Raw genomic sequence first — 18,657 nt, 5'->3', positions numbered from 1 at the left:
CCATATTTCTGGTGCATTGATTTTAAATATCATGAGGAATGATTGCCACCACACAGTGAGGGGTTCCTGCTAGAGACGCATGAGAGCATATTTTTGGATGTGAGGAGGGTGACGTGTTTACTGCCCGCAGGACGTTTCAGCTGCGTCTGTGTTTACTGCAGAAAGCAGCCTCTTCACATTAGGTGGTCTTCTTCAAAAGTGGGAATCCTCTGTGTTGGCATTTTGGCTGGCGGTTATTTACTCTGATAGCAGCTCCTCCGACGCTAGACTTCTGAAGATCGGAGCGGTGATTTCTGATTAACTTTATTTGTTGTGGCTGCAGGATTAGTTCAGCTGCTGTCAGGAGAGATGGAGGAGAGATGGAGGAGAGATGGAGGAGAGATGGAGGAGAGATGGAGGAGAGATGGAGGAGCATCCAGAGAAAAGCTTCAAAATATCTTTTACTTCCAAACAGTTTCTGAATTAGTTTCCTCTCAGGAGATTTACAGTGAGCATCTTTAAGATTTCAGTCCTGCTTCATTTAGCAATACTGTGTTTACTGGTTAGTCACCGGTTAACACTGCAGCTCCCAGTGGGGACTGGTTTTAAAGAGTGTATATCAGTATCTCTACTTTAAAGAGTCCTCTCCTGCTGATGTTCAGGTGTATATCAGTATGTAGTGTCTCTACTTTAAAGAGTCCTCTCCTGCTGATGTTCAGGTGTATATCAGTATGTAGAGTCTCTACTTTAAAGAGTCCTCTCCTGCTGATGTTCAGGTGTATATCAGTATGTAGTGTCTCTACTTTAAAGAGTCCTCTCCTGCTGATGTTCAGGTGTATATCAGTATGTAGAGTCTCTACTTTAAAGAGTCCTCTCCTGCTGATGTTCAGGTGTATATCAGTATGTAGTGTCTCTACTTTAAAGAGTCCTCTCCTGCTGATGTTCAGGTGTATATCAGTATGTAGAGTCTCTACTTTAAAGAGTCCTCTCCTGCTGATGTTCAGGTGTATATCAGTATGTAGAGTCTCTACTTTAAAGAGTCCTCTCCTGCTGATGTTCAGGTGTATATCAGTATGTAGTGTCTCTACTTTAAAGAGTCCTCTCCTGCTGATGTTCAGGTGTATATCAGTATGTAGCGTCTCTACTTTAAAGAGTCCTCTCCTGCTGATGTTCAGGTGTATATCAGTATGTAGAGTCTCTACTTTAAAGAGTCCTCTCCTGCTGATGTTCAGGTGTATATCAGTATGTAGAGTCTCTACTTTAAAGAGTCCTCTCCTGCTGATGTTCAGGTGTATATCAGTATGTAGAGTCTCTACTTTAAAGAGTCCTCTCCTGCTGATGTTCAGGTGTATATCAGTATGTAGAGTCTCTACTTTAAAGAGTCCTCTCCTGCTGATGTTCAGGTGTATATCAGTATGTAGAGTCTCTACTTTAAAGAGTCCTCTCCTGCTGATGTTCAGGTGTATATCAGTATGTAGAGTCTCTACTTTAAAGAGTCCTCTCCTGCTGATGTTCAGGTGTATATCAGTATGTAGAGTCTCTACTTTAAAGAGTCCTCTCCTGCTGATGTTCAGGTGTATATCAGTATGTAGAGTCTCTACTTTAAAAGTGATTTTCTGAATGGAACTTTTCTGTGGAGTTGTCGTTAAAGTTCAGGGTGTGAAACTGTGATCGAGAAGAGCAGAAAGTGAATCTGTATTTTGAGATAATAAAACCCCGACATGAGAAATCGTATCTTGAAACTGATAACACAAAATGAAAAACCGAAGAGAGGCTTTTATCTGTTATATTTGACTGAGGTGATATTAAGGTGAATTCTGAAGGATCTTATAAAGTGTTTTAAAAGAGCTTTCTTTTTTTTAGTTAAGGTTCATTATCCTATAATATATTAGCTTTAAACTTCAAATGAGAAATATGTTTTAATGGACAGGCATGCTGTCTGAATTTCTCCTTTGAAACCTAAATTGAAAAGCCAATTAAAAATGTCTGATTAAATGACAGTCCTCAAATCAATCCATTAATTTCCCATTGAACCCATGACAGTTCATTAAGAAGCCTTGTTGAAAAAGCACTACTTTATTAGCGATGAATAATAAAACCCACGATGCATTTGTACTATTAAATATGCTTTTTATGTGGCTGTCATTTCAGCCAAGTTTCCTTGTTTTTCACCCTTGAAAACCGTTTCTTAAAATGGGAAAACCCATTTGAAATACCCTTAATATATTATAGTGCATTTATGTGAATGATTTGTAGATAAATGTGTATTTTTAAGTTGCCTTTCTGTTCTTATTTGGCCAATTTGAAGAGGCTCCATCCCTTGGACTCCATTCAGAATAAGCATAACACACTTTAAATCTGTATTGTAATCCATTAATGTCTTTGTCTAAACCCAACATAGAATAAAGTATGACTACTTTTACAACGCAAACATTAAATATGAATATTACCCAGTGACTGTCAGGTGTTGCTGTTATTTAATGTGTAAACTGTCCCGGCTGAGTGAATAAAGGAACAGCATTTATGATCTTTATTTTACCCGGCTCAGTGAACACACTGCGGCTGTAAACGCGTCTTTATGTCCCGTCACTCCTGATCTTATCCCCGGGATAAAGAGCGGCTTCTCTGCTGATGAATTCTTCATGACCAAACAACCGGCCGCTGCCGAGCCGCAGATCTATTTATCCGGCAGGAATTGATTGGACCAATATTTTCACGGCCTGGGACGATTTATAATTTAGTGCTGCTGCATTTTTAATTCTGCGGTCTCCATACATCATCGTCTGAGGCCTGTCTGCTGCTTCCTCATTTATTCTGCAGCCTTTTGTCCCGTGAAGCCTCAGCAGCTCATGTTCTCTGCAGGGTTTGTTGCTGAGCCTTTAGCATTAGCTAAGGGTTAGCTTCCTCTCATACAGAGTAATGCAGGGATTTCCTATTTCTGTAGTGGACCCTGAAGGTAGCACCTGGTTCCCTCCACAAATAACCAATGGTTTTCATGGGGCCCTATTCTGCTCCTTGTGGTGTTCCCTCTCCTGTAGTGTGTTAGATGGGTTTGAGTGCATGTAAATGGTCTGCAAAAGCTAAAACCCCGATTTATCTCTGATGTATTTTATGTCGTAGAACAAAAATCTCTTCAGGTTGTGTTAACCTCAGACTTTATCACAGAATAACAACCAAAAACACATTCAGAAAGCCATTGACTTCCAGACCAGGCGACAGGAAGTGACGAAATGCTGACTCATGCCGGTGTTTTGCCTCAGCACCGTCTTCCAGGCTTGTGTTTTCATCTGTTTGTGCACCAATTAAAATGCATCAAGTGCAAATCACCTGCTGGGATTGGTGTGTGTGTGTGTGTGTGTGTGTGTGTGTGTGTGTGTGTGTGTGTGTGTGTGTGTGGGGGGGGGGGGTGTCCTGTGCTGTGCTGTGCCGTGCTGTGCTGTGTTGTGCTGTGTGTCCAGAATTGCAATGGGACATGATTTAGTCTCGCATCACAGACTCTTTGGGAGAGTCCATTCAGTGCCGGAGGGGGCTGGAAAAAGTTCCTCACACACAGACCTGACTCGGTGTTGCTCACAGTTTAAGATCTGCACGATGATGGAGGTTGAAGAAAAACAGAATTGTAAACACTGAAGGAATATTTGAACATGTTCCCTTCACATTGCAGCTGAAGCTTTCCATGTGAAGGGAACATGTCCTGCTCATGTTCAGCTTCACAGGTGTATTTAATGCCTCTGCTGTGACAGGTCAAAGGAGTCCAGTGGAGATTGTATGCTTTCTTTGTAATGCATGTTGTGATATTATTACAGCCGTTTTATTTATATGAGACACTGTGTATTTAGGCGAGACATGGCATTAGCATCCATCTATCCTTCAGATGATATATTTTAGCTGATGTCCTTCCTGCTTGTGACTCTGGCTCCTCTCAAACACTTCCTCCACCAGATTTCCATGTGTTTGTGTCCTCGCTGCTTTATCTCTGCAGCGCAGCTTCTTCACTGAGGTTAATATTCCTCCAGCAGCAGCCGAACTCAGCAGGAGTCTGAGAGCTAAACCTCCCTTTGTCTTTGAGACGGCCACGTCCAACTACAGCTGTAAAATATTACTGAACAGAGTGCTGAGACGCTGCAGGATCAACACCAGCTGAGAGGATAACAAGACGTGGTGCGGTAGAGAGGACGAAGAAAGGAGACAGGAAGAGTTGAAAAGGAAAAATGGATAGAATAAGAACCTCAGATTTTTGTTTTGTGGCTCCATCTTTAAAATAAAATGTGAATATGAACAATGGAAGTTTAACTCAAAATATGCTATTTAAAAAAGTAAGAAAAGTACATTTTAAACATTTAATGAGAATAAAATGTTTTAAAGATGGCAAAAAAAATAATAAAATAGACACAAATATTTATATAAAAAAGAGACATTTAAAAAATGAAATGAAAAATACTGTGAAAAACTTTAAACTAATTAAAGAAAGGAGGATTTAATCAAATAAAAACCATCAGAATATTTTATTAGACCAAAGAATGAAATCATTATTATAAATATAAGAAGTTAGTGAACATGATGTGCACCGTGCTGATATACACATGTAAAAGTGTCTATTACAGTATGGTGATGTGTTACTATTGACTAAATGTTGGGACTGATTTGGATGGAATTGCCTGCTCATGAACAGTAGACCAGCAGAGCGGCTCTAAACAGTCTGTGAGTAGCAGAGCACAAAGGAAACAGGGTCCACACTTACAAACACAACACTGATCTATACCCTGCAGCTCAGAGCCACGGTTAACCAGCATGCACGCTATGATCCAGAAGACTTGTATTCCATGTAATCGACAGTTTTACACCATTTATGGCTGCCGGTAAATTACTTTACATCCAATGACTTCCCCTCTTGGTGTCAGCTGCACTGGTGGTGCAACAAGCATGCATTTATTAACAGGATGTGAAAGACAGCAGGTCATTGCTGATGTTATTCAGATTGAGGCATTCAGCATATTTAAGTGAAGGAGAGAAACTCCCTCTGGAGGGAACACAGGGATTTTAGCCTTTGCAGACCATTTACATGCACTGAAACCGATAGAACACACTATGGTTATTATGTCAATGCAGCTTAAGAATTTCTTTAAGGGAATTTATAATTGAAATATTGTCTTAAAGGCCAAAAACCTGAACATGTCTCCGTCATTAAACCAATCAAAGGTTTGTTTTCTTAATGTTGAATTAGCCGGAGGTAAGGTGGAGTCTCTCCGCCAAGACGGCACCGAATGTGTTTTATACGGGTAAATGATTTCAAAGTATCCAGAAAAGGTTGAACACACCTCCCAGTTCAGACAGAGAAAACAAACCCCTTAAATCTGCATGTAGGCCTCCTCAGAAGTGTTTTTCTGATGGCGAAACATGTTCAGAAACCTCAATCCCCCCCTCCCTCGCATGGGGATGATTACACAGCGTTAAGACAGAGCGACTCCTCCCCGGCACAAAAAGCCTCAAAAGAAACATCCTGTAAGCTGCAGCATTAAAACATTGCCCGTCATCCAATTGAGACAAATCACACCGTGTGAAGTCACAGGGATGTAATTATGGAAATTACACAGCGGTGAGCGTGGGTGGAGGGAGGGGGAGAGATGTTCCAGCCGGCAGGGAGGAGAGGAAGTACTCAGATCCTTCAGTAAAAGTACTAAAACCACACTGAAACACACCCCGACATAGCGTCCTTTGAGTAGAAGTGAGTAATATTAACAAATATTTCTAGAATGGTGATTAAATGTTGTGTAATAGTTCAGCTGTTCTTCAATAACACTTTGGCTGGTTTATTTCACATCATATTCTTATTTTACCACTTATTTCTTGTAAGCAAAAAGGAGTAGAAACACATTTTCAATCATGCAAAATCACAGAAGATATCCAACACAAAAATCTCAACATTGCAAAAGAAAACGGGCCTCGGCTGCAGTTGCAGTTGGATAGAAACAAATCAGAATCAGACGAGCACAGGTATTCTGAGGTTGGTCCCTTTGAGTCCTCTTCCTTCTGAGTAATATGGTGAGAGTGGCTGGTGGGTTCCTGTCCTGCAGAGACACGTCCTGTCCTCAGTGAGACGTCTGTAACGCTGCCTCCAAACACAGAACACAGAAAGTGAAAGAGCCTGCAGTCCTTCCTCTCTGCCTCGGCCTCTTTCTGTCTTTTGTCTTGGGCCTGAATAACTCCTGTAGAGGTCTGACAGTGCAGGTGGGGGCAGGGGGGTGCATTAGAGGATATCTGAAGGGAACTGGATCCAGCGTTGGATGCGTTTGCTCCCGTGGGATTTGCTCAGTGATGCATGAAGCCGTCAATGTTTGTTGAGTAAACAAAATGTTGGAGCTGGAGTTTATATGTCTTTGGATGGAGCCAGTGTTTGTTCTATTACTATGCTAGCAGAGTACCCTCGCTTTGTACTAAGCTATGCTAGCCCCTCGCTATGTGCTTAACTAAGCTATGCTAGCAACTTCCCCCTGCGACCAGTCTTTGTGCTAAGCTAGGCTACACCAACTATTTCCACCTACTTCCGGTATTTGTGCATTGTTCATTTATGCTAACATTTCCCCCTGCTTCCAGTCTTACCCCCTGCTTCCAGTCTTTGTGCTAAGCTAAGCTTCACCTACAGTTTCCACCTTATAGTCAGGAGGTTCCTGCAGGGCCAGAGTGTGAGCAGGGTAACGGAAGCAGAGGTGGAGCGCTGCCTGCTGATAAAACAGACCCAGATTTACAGCTTCCAGTGCTTCACATCTGCTAACAGCTTTTCCATTAACGGTAACAAGCAGAAATATTGAGAGCAGGGAATCAGCAGCGGTTTGTTGCCTCTGTGTTTCCCTGCACTTTGTGAAGTGAAGCTCTAAAAGTATTAAATGGCTTTTGGAGATTGTCGTAAATAAATCCACATCAAAGAGCAGTTTCCTTTCTAAATTAAATATCTTCCTCCCCAACAGAACCTCCGTATGTCTGCAGGCATCCTAACAGTTCTGTTTGTTATAGCAATGTCAACATGTGCAATAAACACGTTTGCTGTGCAATGCTGGTCAAACAAACCGAATGGTTGGAAGGTGGACTGTATTTATTTTTTAATCAAGCTATGCTAACCATTTTATTTAAGCTAGACTTTACTAGCAGTTTCCCCCTGCTTCAAGTCTTTGTGCTAAGCTATGCTAACAGTTTCCATTCTTTGTGCTAAGCTACGTATGCTAGCAGTTTCCCCCTGCTGCTCGGTTTTTGCTAAGCTACCCCCTGCTTTTAACGCAGTTTCCCCCCAAAATCTTCTAAGTCCTACTTGTGGTTCATCTTCTGTCTCTTGTCCTTAAAAGGTTTTCTCCACAACAGAACATCTCTGTCTGTTAGCTAATATATAGCTGTCAAAGAAACACAGGGTCATTTTCTGGGTGAAGAATTCCTTCTTCAGACGCCCAGGTTTAGCAGGAGGCAACACGGTGACATCACACACAAGGCTCTGTTTCTGCAGATATGAGGCTTAATTGTCTCGTAGGGAAACAAAGCAGAGAGCAAACCGACCCGAGGCGTCTCGGAGAGGTTTCCCTGGAGGTCAGTCACTTCCTGCTCAGGACTCTTCCTGTCGCCGCTCATGAATAAAACATGCGCTCTGTTATCTGCACGCTGCTGCCTTCCAGGTGAAGCCTGGCTGCTGCCTTCCCAGGTGAAGTCTGCAGCTGCTGGGGCCAATCGTCTGTCTGTCAGCCGCCGGGCTCCTCCACTGTCGAGGAAATAAACACAAAAGAGGACAAATTAGACCCAGTAATAAAAAGAGGAGGAAGGGCGGCAGCTGCTCAGCATCACTGTTCCCTTTATGCAGCATGTTCAGACTTTGTTTACTCTGGATCCAATTCACCGTATCTTTGCCTGAATAGGACTCCTCACATTGTTTCAGAGCATCAGTGCTTTTACTTTGCTTCATCAACCTTTACCTACCAAATATAAATGTCTTTCTTTGGGTGCGAATGAAGACATTTACGAGTCTCATTATGTGTCCGGTGTATGTAGATAATGCATATTTAGGACTACAGACATTTGGAGCTCTCAGGTGAACGGTAGACACAGTTTGCATTGCACGTCCAACCAAGTGGTGCTAAATAATAATAATAAGAATCATTTAAATCACGAGGGCCACCAATATGGCGATAGCTAGCTGTTCAGATAGATACCCTAGGGTTGCTAGCTAACTTCATTACATTTGGCTGACGCTTTTATCCAAAGCGACTGACCAAAAACCAAAGAGATTTAAACTTGGAAACAATAAAGAAAGCAGATATATTCGCTTCAAGCAAGTCCTACCATTTTAAGAGCTGGGGAACTCTTTAAAGAGCGTTAAACTAGTCGATAACAACACAGTGAAGAATGGACTTTTTCACCAGAGCAACGTCATGAGTGTGCTGCTAAATTTCATCAATAGTTGTCGAGATATTTCAGTCTTAACTGATATTCCCATAGCTTCACATGTCCTGACTGTTGATGCAACATGCTGTAAAGCTGTCAGACTCAGGATCAAAAATAAAGCCATAAAAATCTAACCCCAAACACATTTCAGAGCACCCTCTGTTTCCTCTGGATGGTGCTTCATAGGTAAACGTACTAACTGGATGATAACCTTCAACCACAAGTGACTTAAAATAAATGCAGAAACCTAAAGTCTGTCGCAGCGAGGAGCTTCATGTTTTATTCACACAGCGAGGAAACAGAGGAACGCTCTTCACAGGAATCATCTTTAAAAAGCCTGAAATAGATCCAGAGACGAACGTAGCGTCTCCTCTTCACGAGTCTGACCTCACACATCATCACGCTTCAACACTCGTCTTTGTTTTCATCAGGAGAGTGACTTCATATCCTAAAATAGACGACTGCTAAATCTAATCTTATGGGACATTTTTCTAAGGGACATGTCTTTATGTCTCTCAGACTGCCTGTGCTGCAGCTCTTTCACCCTCCGTCTGAAACCACAGCCCAGTCTGCTCTGATTGGTTAGCTGGCCGGCTCTGTTGTGATTGGTGAACCGCTTAGAGATGTGTCGCCCCTTAGCCGATCCCCTACAATGTGTTGGAGCGCTAGCCAAAAGTCTTATACAGAGTTTCCCGTTAGAAAAGAACAGGGATTTTAGCCTTTGCAGACCGTTTACATGCACTGACCTACAGGAAAGACAAAACAGGGCCTCTTCAAAGAAAAGGATGTGAATACTTTCCCCGTCACAAAGTCTTATTTGTGTGACTCACTCAGAGCAGAACTTCTGGAGGGAAGGATTTGATTTCCCATGGTGCATCACTGATGGCGGTATTTCCGCGCCGTCTCCCTCTCATCTCTCACGTCTCTGCAGAGGATACACTCTCCGCTGTCAGACACCGGATCAATACGCCACTGAAAACCTGTGTGTGTGAGATCCAGAACCCAATGATGGCTGAAGTCTGCAGTTTCTGAGACTAAAATCCATGTTTTTAACAAAAGAAAGCTAGAACATCATGTCTGTATCGCTGCTGCCTTGCCAGTCTTTTACTTATTTGTAGTTACCTATAAATGTAAAAATTAGTTAGGTTCAAAGACCGAGTTTAACTACTGAGTCCAAAATAAAATCCACGTTCTAGACATGAAAAATCTAAATCAAAACCCAACGCTGGGGAATAAAATCCATGTTTTTAACAAAAGAAAGATGGAAATCAGTCATTTTCAGTATAAATAAGACTTCCTGCGATATGTATTGCCTTATTTACACCTTACGTTACCTGCAGTCCAGCAGTGGCTCAGTCAGTGGGCTTGGACTGGGAATCGTAGGGTCGATCCCTAGTCCCCAAAACAGACTTGAAATATGGAAAGTGGACTGCTACTTGGAGAGTTCACCTCCTAGGCCCTGCTGTGGTGCCCTTGAGCAAGGCACATTGCTCCCCGGGCGCTGCACAATAGCTGCCCACTGCTCCTAGTACTAGGATGGGTTAAATGCAGAGGACCAATTGCTCTGCTGTGTGACAAATAAAGAGGGTTTCATCCTCCGACTCTATGACCTCAAATGTGAAATGTAAAACTAAAATTCTGAATCAGCCGACACTGATGATAAACGGGCAAAAGCATAATTTCCTGAGAGGAAAATGATGCAAAATCTGCCGTTTTCCTCTCAGTTATCCAGCCCAGCGAAGGGTTGAGTGCAGAGTTGAAGGCTCGGAGCAGCAGACAGAAGATGATGTATTGACGTCCAGCGGGGGGGGGAGTTAGATAACGGCATCCTTTAGTTCTGCTCTGATTCAAAGGAAGGGAATTATGTGCATTTCGAATCCCTGTTCCTGTTGTAAAATGCATGAGGGCGAGGAACCTGAACACAACACGGCCGCGGGTCGACTGCAAACACACTTCCTGTTACCTCTGGTCCACAGAACAGATGTGGGTTTGTGTGAAGCCAGGGAAATGTTTATTCTACGTCATAAAATAAAACACCGCACTGGTGAAATTAAAGTGTCTAAATGAGACGAATAAACATCATCACGCCCAACATTAGCCTCCTTTAGCTTAGCGGTGGAGACGTGAAGTCATGTTACCGTGCTGTAGTTCCTTTATAGCCCAACATTAGCCTCCTTTAGCTTAGCGGTGGAGACGTGAAGTCATGTGACCGTGCTGTAGTTCCTCTATAGCCCAACATTAGCCTCCTTTAGCTTAGCGGTGGAGACGTGAAGTCATGTGACCGTGCTGTAGTTCCTTTATAGCCCAACATTAGCCTCCTTTAGCTTAGCGGTGGAGACGTGAAGTCATGTGACCGTGCTGTAGTTCCTTTATAGCCCAACATTAGCCTCCTTTAGCTTAGCGGTGGAGACGTGAGGTCATGTGACCGTGCAGTAGTTCCTTTATAGCCCAACATTAGCCTCCTTTAGCTTAGCGGTGGAGATGTGAAGTCATGTGACCGTGCTGTAGTTCCTTTATAGCCCAACATTAGCCTCCTTTAGCTTAGCGGTGGAGATGTGAAGTCATGTGACCGTGCAGTAGTTCCTTTATAGCCCAACATTAGCCTCCTTTAGCTTAGCGGTGGAGATGTGAAGTCATGTGACTGTGCTGTAGTTCCTTTATAGCCCAACATTAGCCTCCTTTAGCTTAGCGGTGGAGATGTGAAGTCATGTGACCGTGCTGTAGTTCCTCTATAGCCAACATTAGCCTCCTTTAGCTTAGCGGTGGAGACGTGAAGTCATGTGACCGTGCTGTAGTTCCTCTATAGCCAACATTAGCCTCCTTTAGCTTAGCGGTGGAGACGTGAAGTCATGTAGAAATGGAGAAATCCCATTGGACCAGGGAGATGCTGCTTTCAGAGACCACTGAATTGCTGTTGACTGTCAAGGCTTTTATTTATTGATATCTTAAGTTATGTGCAATGTTGAAAACTTAACCCGTAAATAAATGAAATGAAAGATATTTGATTCAGATATAAAACCCAGAAAGAGAAAACTTTAGTTTCTGAGAAAAGAAATCCATGTTTTTTTTTACAGAACAAAAATGAAAATTGCAATCATTTTGATCCTTTGAATGCATCAATAATTTAGATCTCTGAAATGAAAGAGACTTACTGCTCTTACTCATGACTTTAAGGACTTGTATATTATTATTTATTTTTCTTGTTGCTTCAGTTTCCTGGTGTCCGTCGGCAGCTGAAGATCAAGTTTGTGTTAATGCAGCGGGCGGCAGACATTTTTTGAAAACTGGAGGTCTACACACTGTAATTACAGACCATTACATGGCTCTTCAAAGCCCACACACACACACACACACACACACACACACACACACACACACACACACACACACACACACACACACACACACACACACACACACACACAAGAATCTTTCATCTCAAAGACAATGTGGATAATTTAAGTCGGCTGAACATTTCTGAGTTGTGGAGGCCTTTTATTACCAGACAAGATGTGCGTGTGTGTGTGTGTGTGTGTGTGTGTGTGTGTGTGTGTGTGTGTGTCCATGTTTCAGATCTGCTTAAGAACACATGCTTTACAATCCTATCTTTTCTCATGGTCCTCTCCCTCTCCTGACTGTCTGTGTGATCACAAGCCAGACTTTACCTGTGACACTGTGGAGGAGTTGTGTTTGTGTGGTATGGATTCTGCCTCTTCATTTAATCTGTGTGTGTGTGTGTGTGTGTGTGTGTGTGTGTGTGTGTGTTTCAGATCTGTCTGAGAAGAAGAGCGACCTGAGAGTGTGTGATGACTCCAGCTGTCGGTACGGAGGCGTCTGCAGGGACGACGGCGCGCAGCTCAAATGTGTCTGCCAGTTCCAGGTACATCAAATTACACTTTAACCATTTTAAATGCATCGCGAGGTCACCTTTAATAATGTGTGTGTGTGTGTGTGTGTGTGTGTGTGTGTGTGTGTGTGTGTGTGTGTGTGTGTGTGTGTGTGTGTGTGTGTGTGTGTGTGTGTGTGTGTGTGTGCGCGTGTGCGCGTGTGCGCGAGCTCAGCAGCTTCAGCAGGAGCAGAGCTGACCTTTTCCCTCATTGGTGCAGATTTCAGTGTGTGGGTCGAGGACGCTTACTTACAGACTCATGTTCACCTGAAGGAAAACTGATCCAGAGTCCACACACACACACACACACACACACACACACACACACACACACACACACACACACACACACACACACTACACACAGATGCCGCTTGCCTGACTCCATAAAAAAATCCAGGATGAGGTCAAGCTGCAAAAAATAAATAAAACCAGTTGAGGATACTTCAGTTGTTGCTGTCACATGCACACAACTACAGTACTGTGTGTGTGTGTGTGTGTGTGTGTGTGTGTGTGTGTGTGTGTGTGCGCAGAGGTCACAGTGTGTGCTAAATGATTGATGGCTGTGCGTTAATAGAATATGGATTCTAACACTGATACGTGTGTGACAGCAGAGTGACCTTCAGAGAGTCTCACACCGCAGTGACTCTTTATTCAAAGTCCTGTTTTCAGTTTCAGTCCCTGGAGGAAAACAATCCTCATCCTAAGTCTCCTTAAATAAAACAGGAGTAACCCTCCGATGGGTTTTAGTTTTTGGGAGATTTGTCGAGTATTTCTTCATCGGGATTGTCTGTTTTGTTTCCAGTGTCACAAGAACTACGTCCCGGTGTGCGGCTCGAACGGAGACACCTACCAGAACGAGTGCTACCGGCGGCAGGCGTCCTGCAAGCAGCAGAGGCTGATCTCCAGAGTGTCCGACGGGCCCTGCTCCACCGGTGAGTCTGCCGGAAACAGTCCAGTACTCCAATACTGGTTCCAGGGCCAGTTCGGAGCCAGTCCCCGATTGGAAACCAGTTTTGAAGAGCAGCACACTGCCTCAAACGTTTTCCTGTTGTTGTTTATCATAGCAGCGACACAGGCTGCCATGTCAGACCATCACAAGTGAGGTCATAATGGGAAATACGCCGGTAGAAAGCGGCTTAAGCGACGATATGTAAGCAACAAGCAGACGTTGTTGTTGTTGTTGTTGTTGTTGTTGTTGTGGGTAGCAGTGCAGAGGTGGTCGAAGCTGGCAGCGCTATGCAAAGTGAAAGCAATAGACTGTAACCTTGAGAACCAACACATGAAACACGCCTTGTTTGTTTGGGTTGTTGGTGATGAAAATGAAGTCTGGAGATTGGGAATAAACATGGAAATGTTGTCGCCCTTCTACCAAGGATTTATTAAAACTCCCCCGAACTGAAAGTGCCAGCGAGTTAAATTAAACTCCCTGCTCCTCTCTGTGAGCCAATCAGCTGCGGGAGGATTGTAACGGCTCTCATCCTCTGCTTCTAATTAAAATTGATCCGCGGTTGATGAACGTCCTCGTCGTATGAAATCAATCCGACTGATGACGCTCTTCAGAGGAAAAATCACTCGGCATGTTCTCTCAATTAAAGAAACATAACGACGGGGACCCGAGCGCTGCAGCGTGGCGCTTTAATTAGACAATACGAACCAGCCGCTTACAGAACAATCTTCTGGTCTGATCCTGAGAGGTTTCACTTAATACTTGAATCAGTCGTCTTGCTCAGAGAAACTTCCTCAAATAATTTTAATGATGCAGCTTATTAATCAAAACCTTTTCTGGGCTTGTCCTACATTTGATTACAGGTTTTCAGCACTCCATGACACTTATTTTTATATCCAGGAAAATAAAAGATATATTTTTGAGTCAAATTCCCCTTTTTGTTTCATTTATTTCAAGTTCTTACAACATTTCTCCCAAATTCCCCCAAACAGTTCTGTTATTAAGAGAATTATTTGCAGAAAATATAAAAACTCTTCACAATGCGTTGGGTTCGGACCTCAAGAAATGAATTTAAAACGACTTTTGTAAACACCTCAACAATAATGATCAACGGTAACGTCTCCTCCAGTCTGTCCAGAGCAACAACATCTCAGCGTTACTTGGTGGCTGGTGACCATCCATTGTACTTGATAGGCTAAGGGGCGGGACATCCCTAAGAGGTTGACCATTCCAACAGAGCCTAACCAATCAGAGCAGACTGGGCTCTGGTTTCAGACAGAGGGTGAAAAAAGGAGCTGCAGCACAGGCAGTATGAGAAGAGTAAAGAGCTTTCTGAACATTAAAGCATGGAGACATGTCCCAGGAGAGACACTCTAATACCTACCTGAAAACGAACAGGATATGACCCCTTCAATGTTGTGTGTCGCCATAAATCAGACCCATGCTGAGGCTAAGCGCTAACGGTTAGCATGTTTCTCATCAGACCCTCTGGATACGGAGGTCTCTGCAGAGCCGTCAGGGTTTATGTCCCCGTCCCACTCTGGAGATGTGTTTAGGAAGCGTGCAGCGGAGGTGGCGGTCCGCTCCGTCTGCAGGGCAGCGGTTTGATTTCCCAGGAGGCACCGCCCGGCGCTCCACTCATATTACCCGTTACACCAGGGAGCCGGCGCTGCCACCAGCCCTCGCCTCCTGCCTGTCCTCCTGCAATTTCCTCTCCCCAGATTTATGCTTCCTGTAATTGCAGCACCGGGCGTTAGTGAGTTGGGGCGGCGGCACCGGAGGCGGCAATTAGGCAGGGAGGCGACGGGGGGGCTGTTGGTGGCTTCTGGACCTAACTGGCCTGTTGAAGAGGAGGAGGATCCCTGCAGATCAGCTGAGGCTCAGCTTTATTAAACGCTGCCGTCAGTCTTTACTCCACATTTACCTTTCTATCTACTACCCCCCTGCTTCCTTCCGTCTATCCTATCTCCTTCCTTATTCTGTACCTCCCTCTCCACCTTCTTACATTTTTACCTTCCTTTATTCATCCCTTCCTCCTGCTTACCCTCATCCTTTCTACCCTATCTCTGCCTTCCTATCTCCACCTGGTTTCTTCCTTCCTTCTCACCTGTGGCTACCCGCCGCCACATCCTGCTGTGTTCCCTTCCCACCTGCCTAGCTCTCTTCCTCCTACCATTATAACGCCTTTGCTTCCTCTCCACTTACCATTCTTCCTTCCGTCTTTTATTCCTACATTTCTACAATCTTCAATCTCGTCCTTTCAGCAGGTGGAAGTGGCTTTGAATAAAAATGGGAGCTAAATTATATGTAGTCCTCTCTACTAACCTGATCTGTGACTAAATCTAGCATAAAATACACAAATCCAGACGTCTGTTAACCAGTTCCCTTCTCCTTAAAGGATAATGAATAAGACTTTGAGTCTCTTACATTAAATGATTCCCTCATCAGTCAGTGAACGTGAGAGGTGTTTGAAACCTAGCACTTCACATTATGTCGATCGTGCGCTGACAGAAATCATTAATGTGAGCGCCCTCTTTGTGCCTCCTGTTCCCTGAAAAACCACCCCTCTCTGACTCAGCAGCCCTGCAGCGGCTGAGGGTGGAGTGTAAGTGAAGCTGGGGTCCATTTCTTAATCCCCCAGCAGTGTGCCAGAACCTCCAAACGCCGCGTCCAATTTCTAAATCCAAAGATTCTGCGCCAACATTTATACTGAGGCCATTTCCTGATGAGCTGTGTGTGTGTGTGTGTGTGTGTGTGTGTGTGTGTGTGTGTGTGTGTGTGTGTGTGTGTGTGTGTGTGTGTGTGTGTGTGTGTGTGTGTGTGTGTGTGTGTGTGTGTGTGTGTGTGTGTGTGTGTGTGTGTGTGTGTGTGTCTTTCACTGCCTGTGTTTACATTACTATACATGTGTGTGTTTAAGTTAGGTGGGAGGAAGTGTAATTGAAGGGTTAACTGACGTGTGTCTTGTCTCGTTACAGATCCTGGTTCTGGTTCTGGAGACGGCGGCGGAGACGGTGAGTTTCTCTATGTAGAGATTCTTCCTGTGTCACTTCAGCTGTGAGTGAACGTCTAATACATTACGTCTGCAGGAAACACTTTCATTGGGTTGTTTTGTTTTCAATCTTGAATCCAGAAATCCTGTCTTTAACGATGTGACCCTCATCCAATCAGCTCTGACCAATCAGCTCTTAAATCTGCAGCAGAGTGATCGCTCTCGTTCATATTTTAAAACGGAAAGATCTGTGGGATGGACACAATAATGTGAACCCCTGAACAGGTCTAACGTAATATCTGTTTCCATGCTCTAAAGGTCTCTGGTTGGTCCCCCCTCCCTCTCTGATGGCTGTTATTGTTCTTACTATACACTTACTGACCATGACACTGCATTTCCAGGATTTCTTTACCTGTTTATCCAGATTCTAAGTCTACAACACAGGTGTTTTAAGGACCTCAGGTAAACTGGATGCTCGTCACATTTATGAACTTCCTTCCTGTTGAGCTCTTCCTCCTCCTCTTCCTCCTGCTGTCACATGTCTCCCGTGATGTCTCAGGTTCCTGTTCGTCTCTTCTGCAGAATAAGCGCCGCCTGGCATTAGACCCATCCCCAGTAAAGAGGATTACAGTAATGATGATATTGTGAGGCGATAACGTCCAGCGTCCTCACACACTCCGCTGATGGAGAGTGTGTGAGCCGCGGCGAGAGCTGGAGGCTGTTTTGGAAATGTAATCAAGTCTCTGTTGTGGAAAGAACTGCAAATAACAATAATAATATCAACAGTAATAAAAGCTGATGATGTTCTTTAAGTTAGATGGATGTGGAAACACAAAGGTCAGCCAGGACGTCTGGAGTTAAATAAAAAAGTTAGTATTTTATATAAGAGCAGAAACACTAAGTGGATTTCATTTCATTAAAGTCCAATATGTTTACGGGAATTATATTTATCACATTACTTTATTTGTGTTCCTACAAGATTGTATTTATGGTGAAACACATGAAAATATATTATGGTATATATTGTGGTATTCTGTGAGTTTTCTAACTTAAAATTCTTTATTTTATTTACTTATTTAATTCAACTCGTTTAATTTTATTGTTTGTGTTATTTTGTTGTTTTAATACATTTGTTCTTTTTATTTATTTACTTATTTACTTTATTATATTATTATTTTTATTCTGATATTAATTTGAATTTAATTATTTTCTTCTTTATTCCAATTGTTTTTTATTCATGTGTATTTCTTTTATCATTATTCCATTTAATTTAATTTACTTTTGATTTATTATTTTATTTTATTCTATTACATTTCTTATGACTTTATGGAGGAAATGCTACGAAATCCAAGAACTGCTCAGGGATAAAGTTAAAGGTGTTTATTAATCTTAATAAAGGGTAATAAATAAAGTGTTCTTGGTCTAAGAAACTCTACCCCGGTGAAAACAGCTGAGAACTGATTATGTTTCTATAACTACAAACTAAAATCTGTATTTTTTATTTTACAGACGACGAGGGTTCAGCCTCCGACGGCGGGAAGAAGTTCACAAAGTGCAGCACCTGTAAATACGGAGCCGAGTGCGACGAGGACTCTGAGGACGTCTGGTGAGTGTTCCCACAGCGAGACATTTGATGGACTTTTAGTAAAACTGGTTCGGATTTAACGGTATTGTCAGCGTGCAGAAATCAGGTTCAAGATATATAGTGTTATAAATATAAGTGCCTTAACTAACATACTATAGTATTCCAGAAAGCATGAGTGATGTTTAAGTGGCAGGTAAAGGTAATAGATATCTGAAACATGTATGTAAGTGCAGAATAGTGAGTGCAGAAGCGATGTAAAACTGACCTCTGATGGAGAGATGTTCTGTCGTAAAGATCTGAATGTGTCTGATTGCATCTGAAACAGGACTCCCATTAGTCTGTGGAGCATTAATGATCTGCGTCTTCATGTCCCACACACATGCACACACTCATATACACACACACACACACATTTATTATTACCCCCCTCCTCTGCAGGTGCATCTGTAATATCGACTGCAGCGGTCACAACGAGAACCCGGTTTGTGCGACGGACGGAAACTCCTACAACAACCCGTGTCTGGTGCGCGAGGCGTCCTGCATGAAGCAGGAGCAGATCGACGTCAAACACCTGGGCAGGTGTCCCGGTGAGAGGCAGCTTTAATCACAAATATATCGAAATGATAATAAAGCTGCAGTTGTTTACCGCTGTACATACACAGGGCGCAGCTCCATGAGCTTCAGCAGCATGGCAACAGTTCAAGAAGAATGTAAAGAAAATAAAAATGTGAAATAAATTTAATTTGGAAAAGTCAAAATAATAATATCAGAATTAATCCAACAGCAAATAAAAAAACACAATACCAGATGTGTAATTACAATAAAAAGAATACGATGATAAAGATTAA

The 18,657-nt window shown here is 43.1% G+C and overlaps 1 protein-coding gene across 1 annotated transcript in view; it reads left to right on the top strand.

The window, feature by feature from the left end:
* Positions 1–18,657, top strand: part of tmeff1a (transmembrane protein with EGF-like and two follistatin-like domains 1a) — a 38,388-nt gene that overhangs the window by 5,635 nt on the left and 14,096 nt on the right. The window contains exons 2-6 of the mRNA XM_063885474.1: positions 12,171–12,280; positions 13,092–13,221; positions 16,211–16,246; positions 17,734–17,830; positions 18,248–18,402. Coding sequence (XP_063741544.1) covers positions 12,171–12,280; positions 13,092–13,221; positions 16,211–16,246; positions 17,734–17,830; positions 18,248–18,402 — 528 coding nt within the window. The remainder of the gene's footprint in view (positions 1–12,170; positions 12,281–13,091; positions 13,222–16,210; positions 16,247–17,733; positions 17,831–18,247; positions 18,403–18,657) is intronic.

Source organism: Eleginops maclovinus, chromosome 6 (genome assembly GCF_036324505.1).
Source record: "Eleginops maclovinus isolate JMC-PN-2008 ecotype Puerto Natales chromosome 6, JC_Emac_rtc_rv5, whole genome shotgun sequence".
In the NCBI taxonomy this organism is placed as follows: domain Eukaryota; kingdom Metazoa; phylum Chordata; class Actinopteri; order Perciformes; family Eleginopidae; genus Eleginops; species Eleginops maclovinus.
The sequence above is the reverse complement of the archived record's forward strand: the minus strand, read 5'-3'. Positions and strand labels throughout refer to the sequence as shown.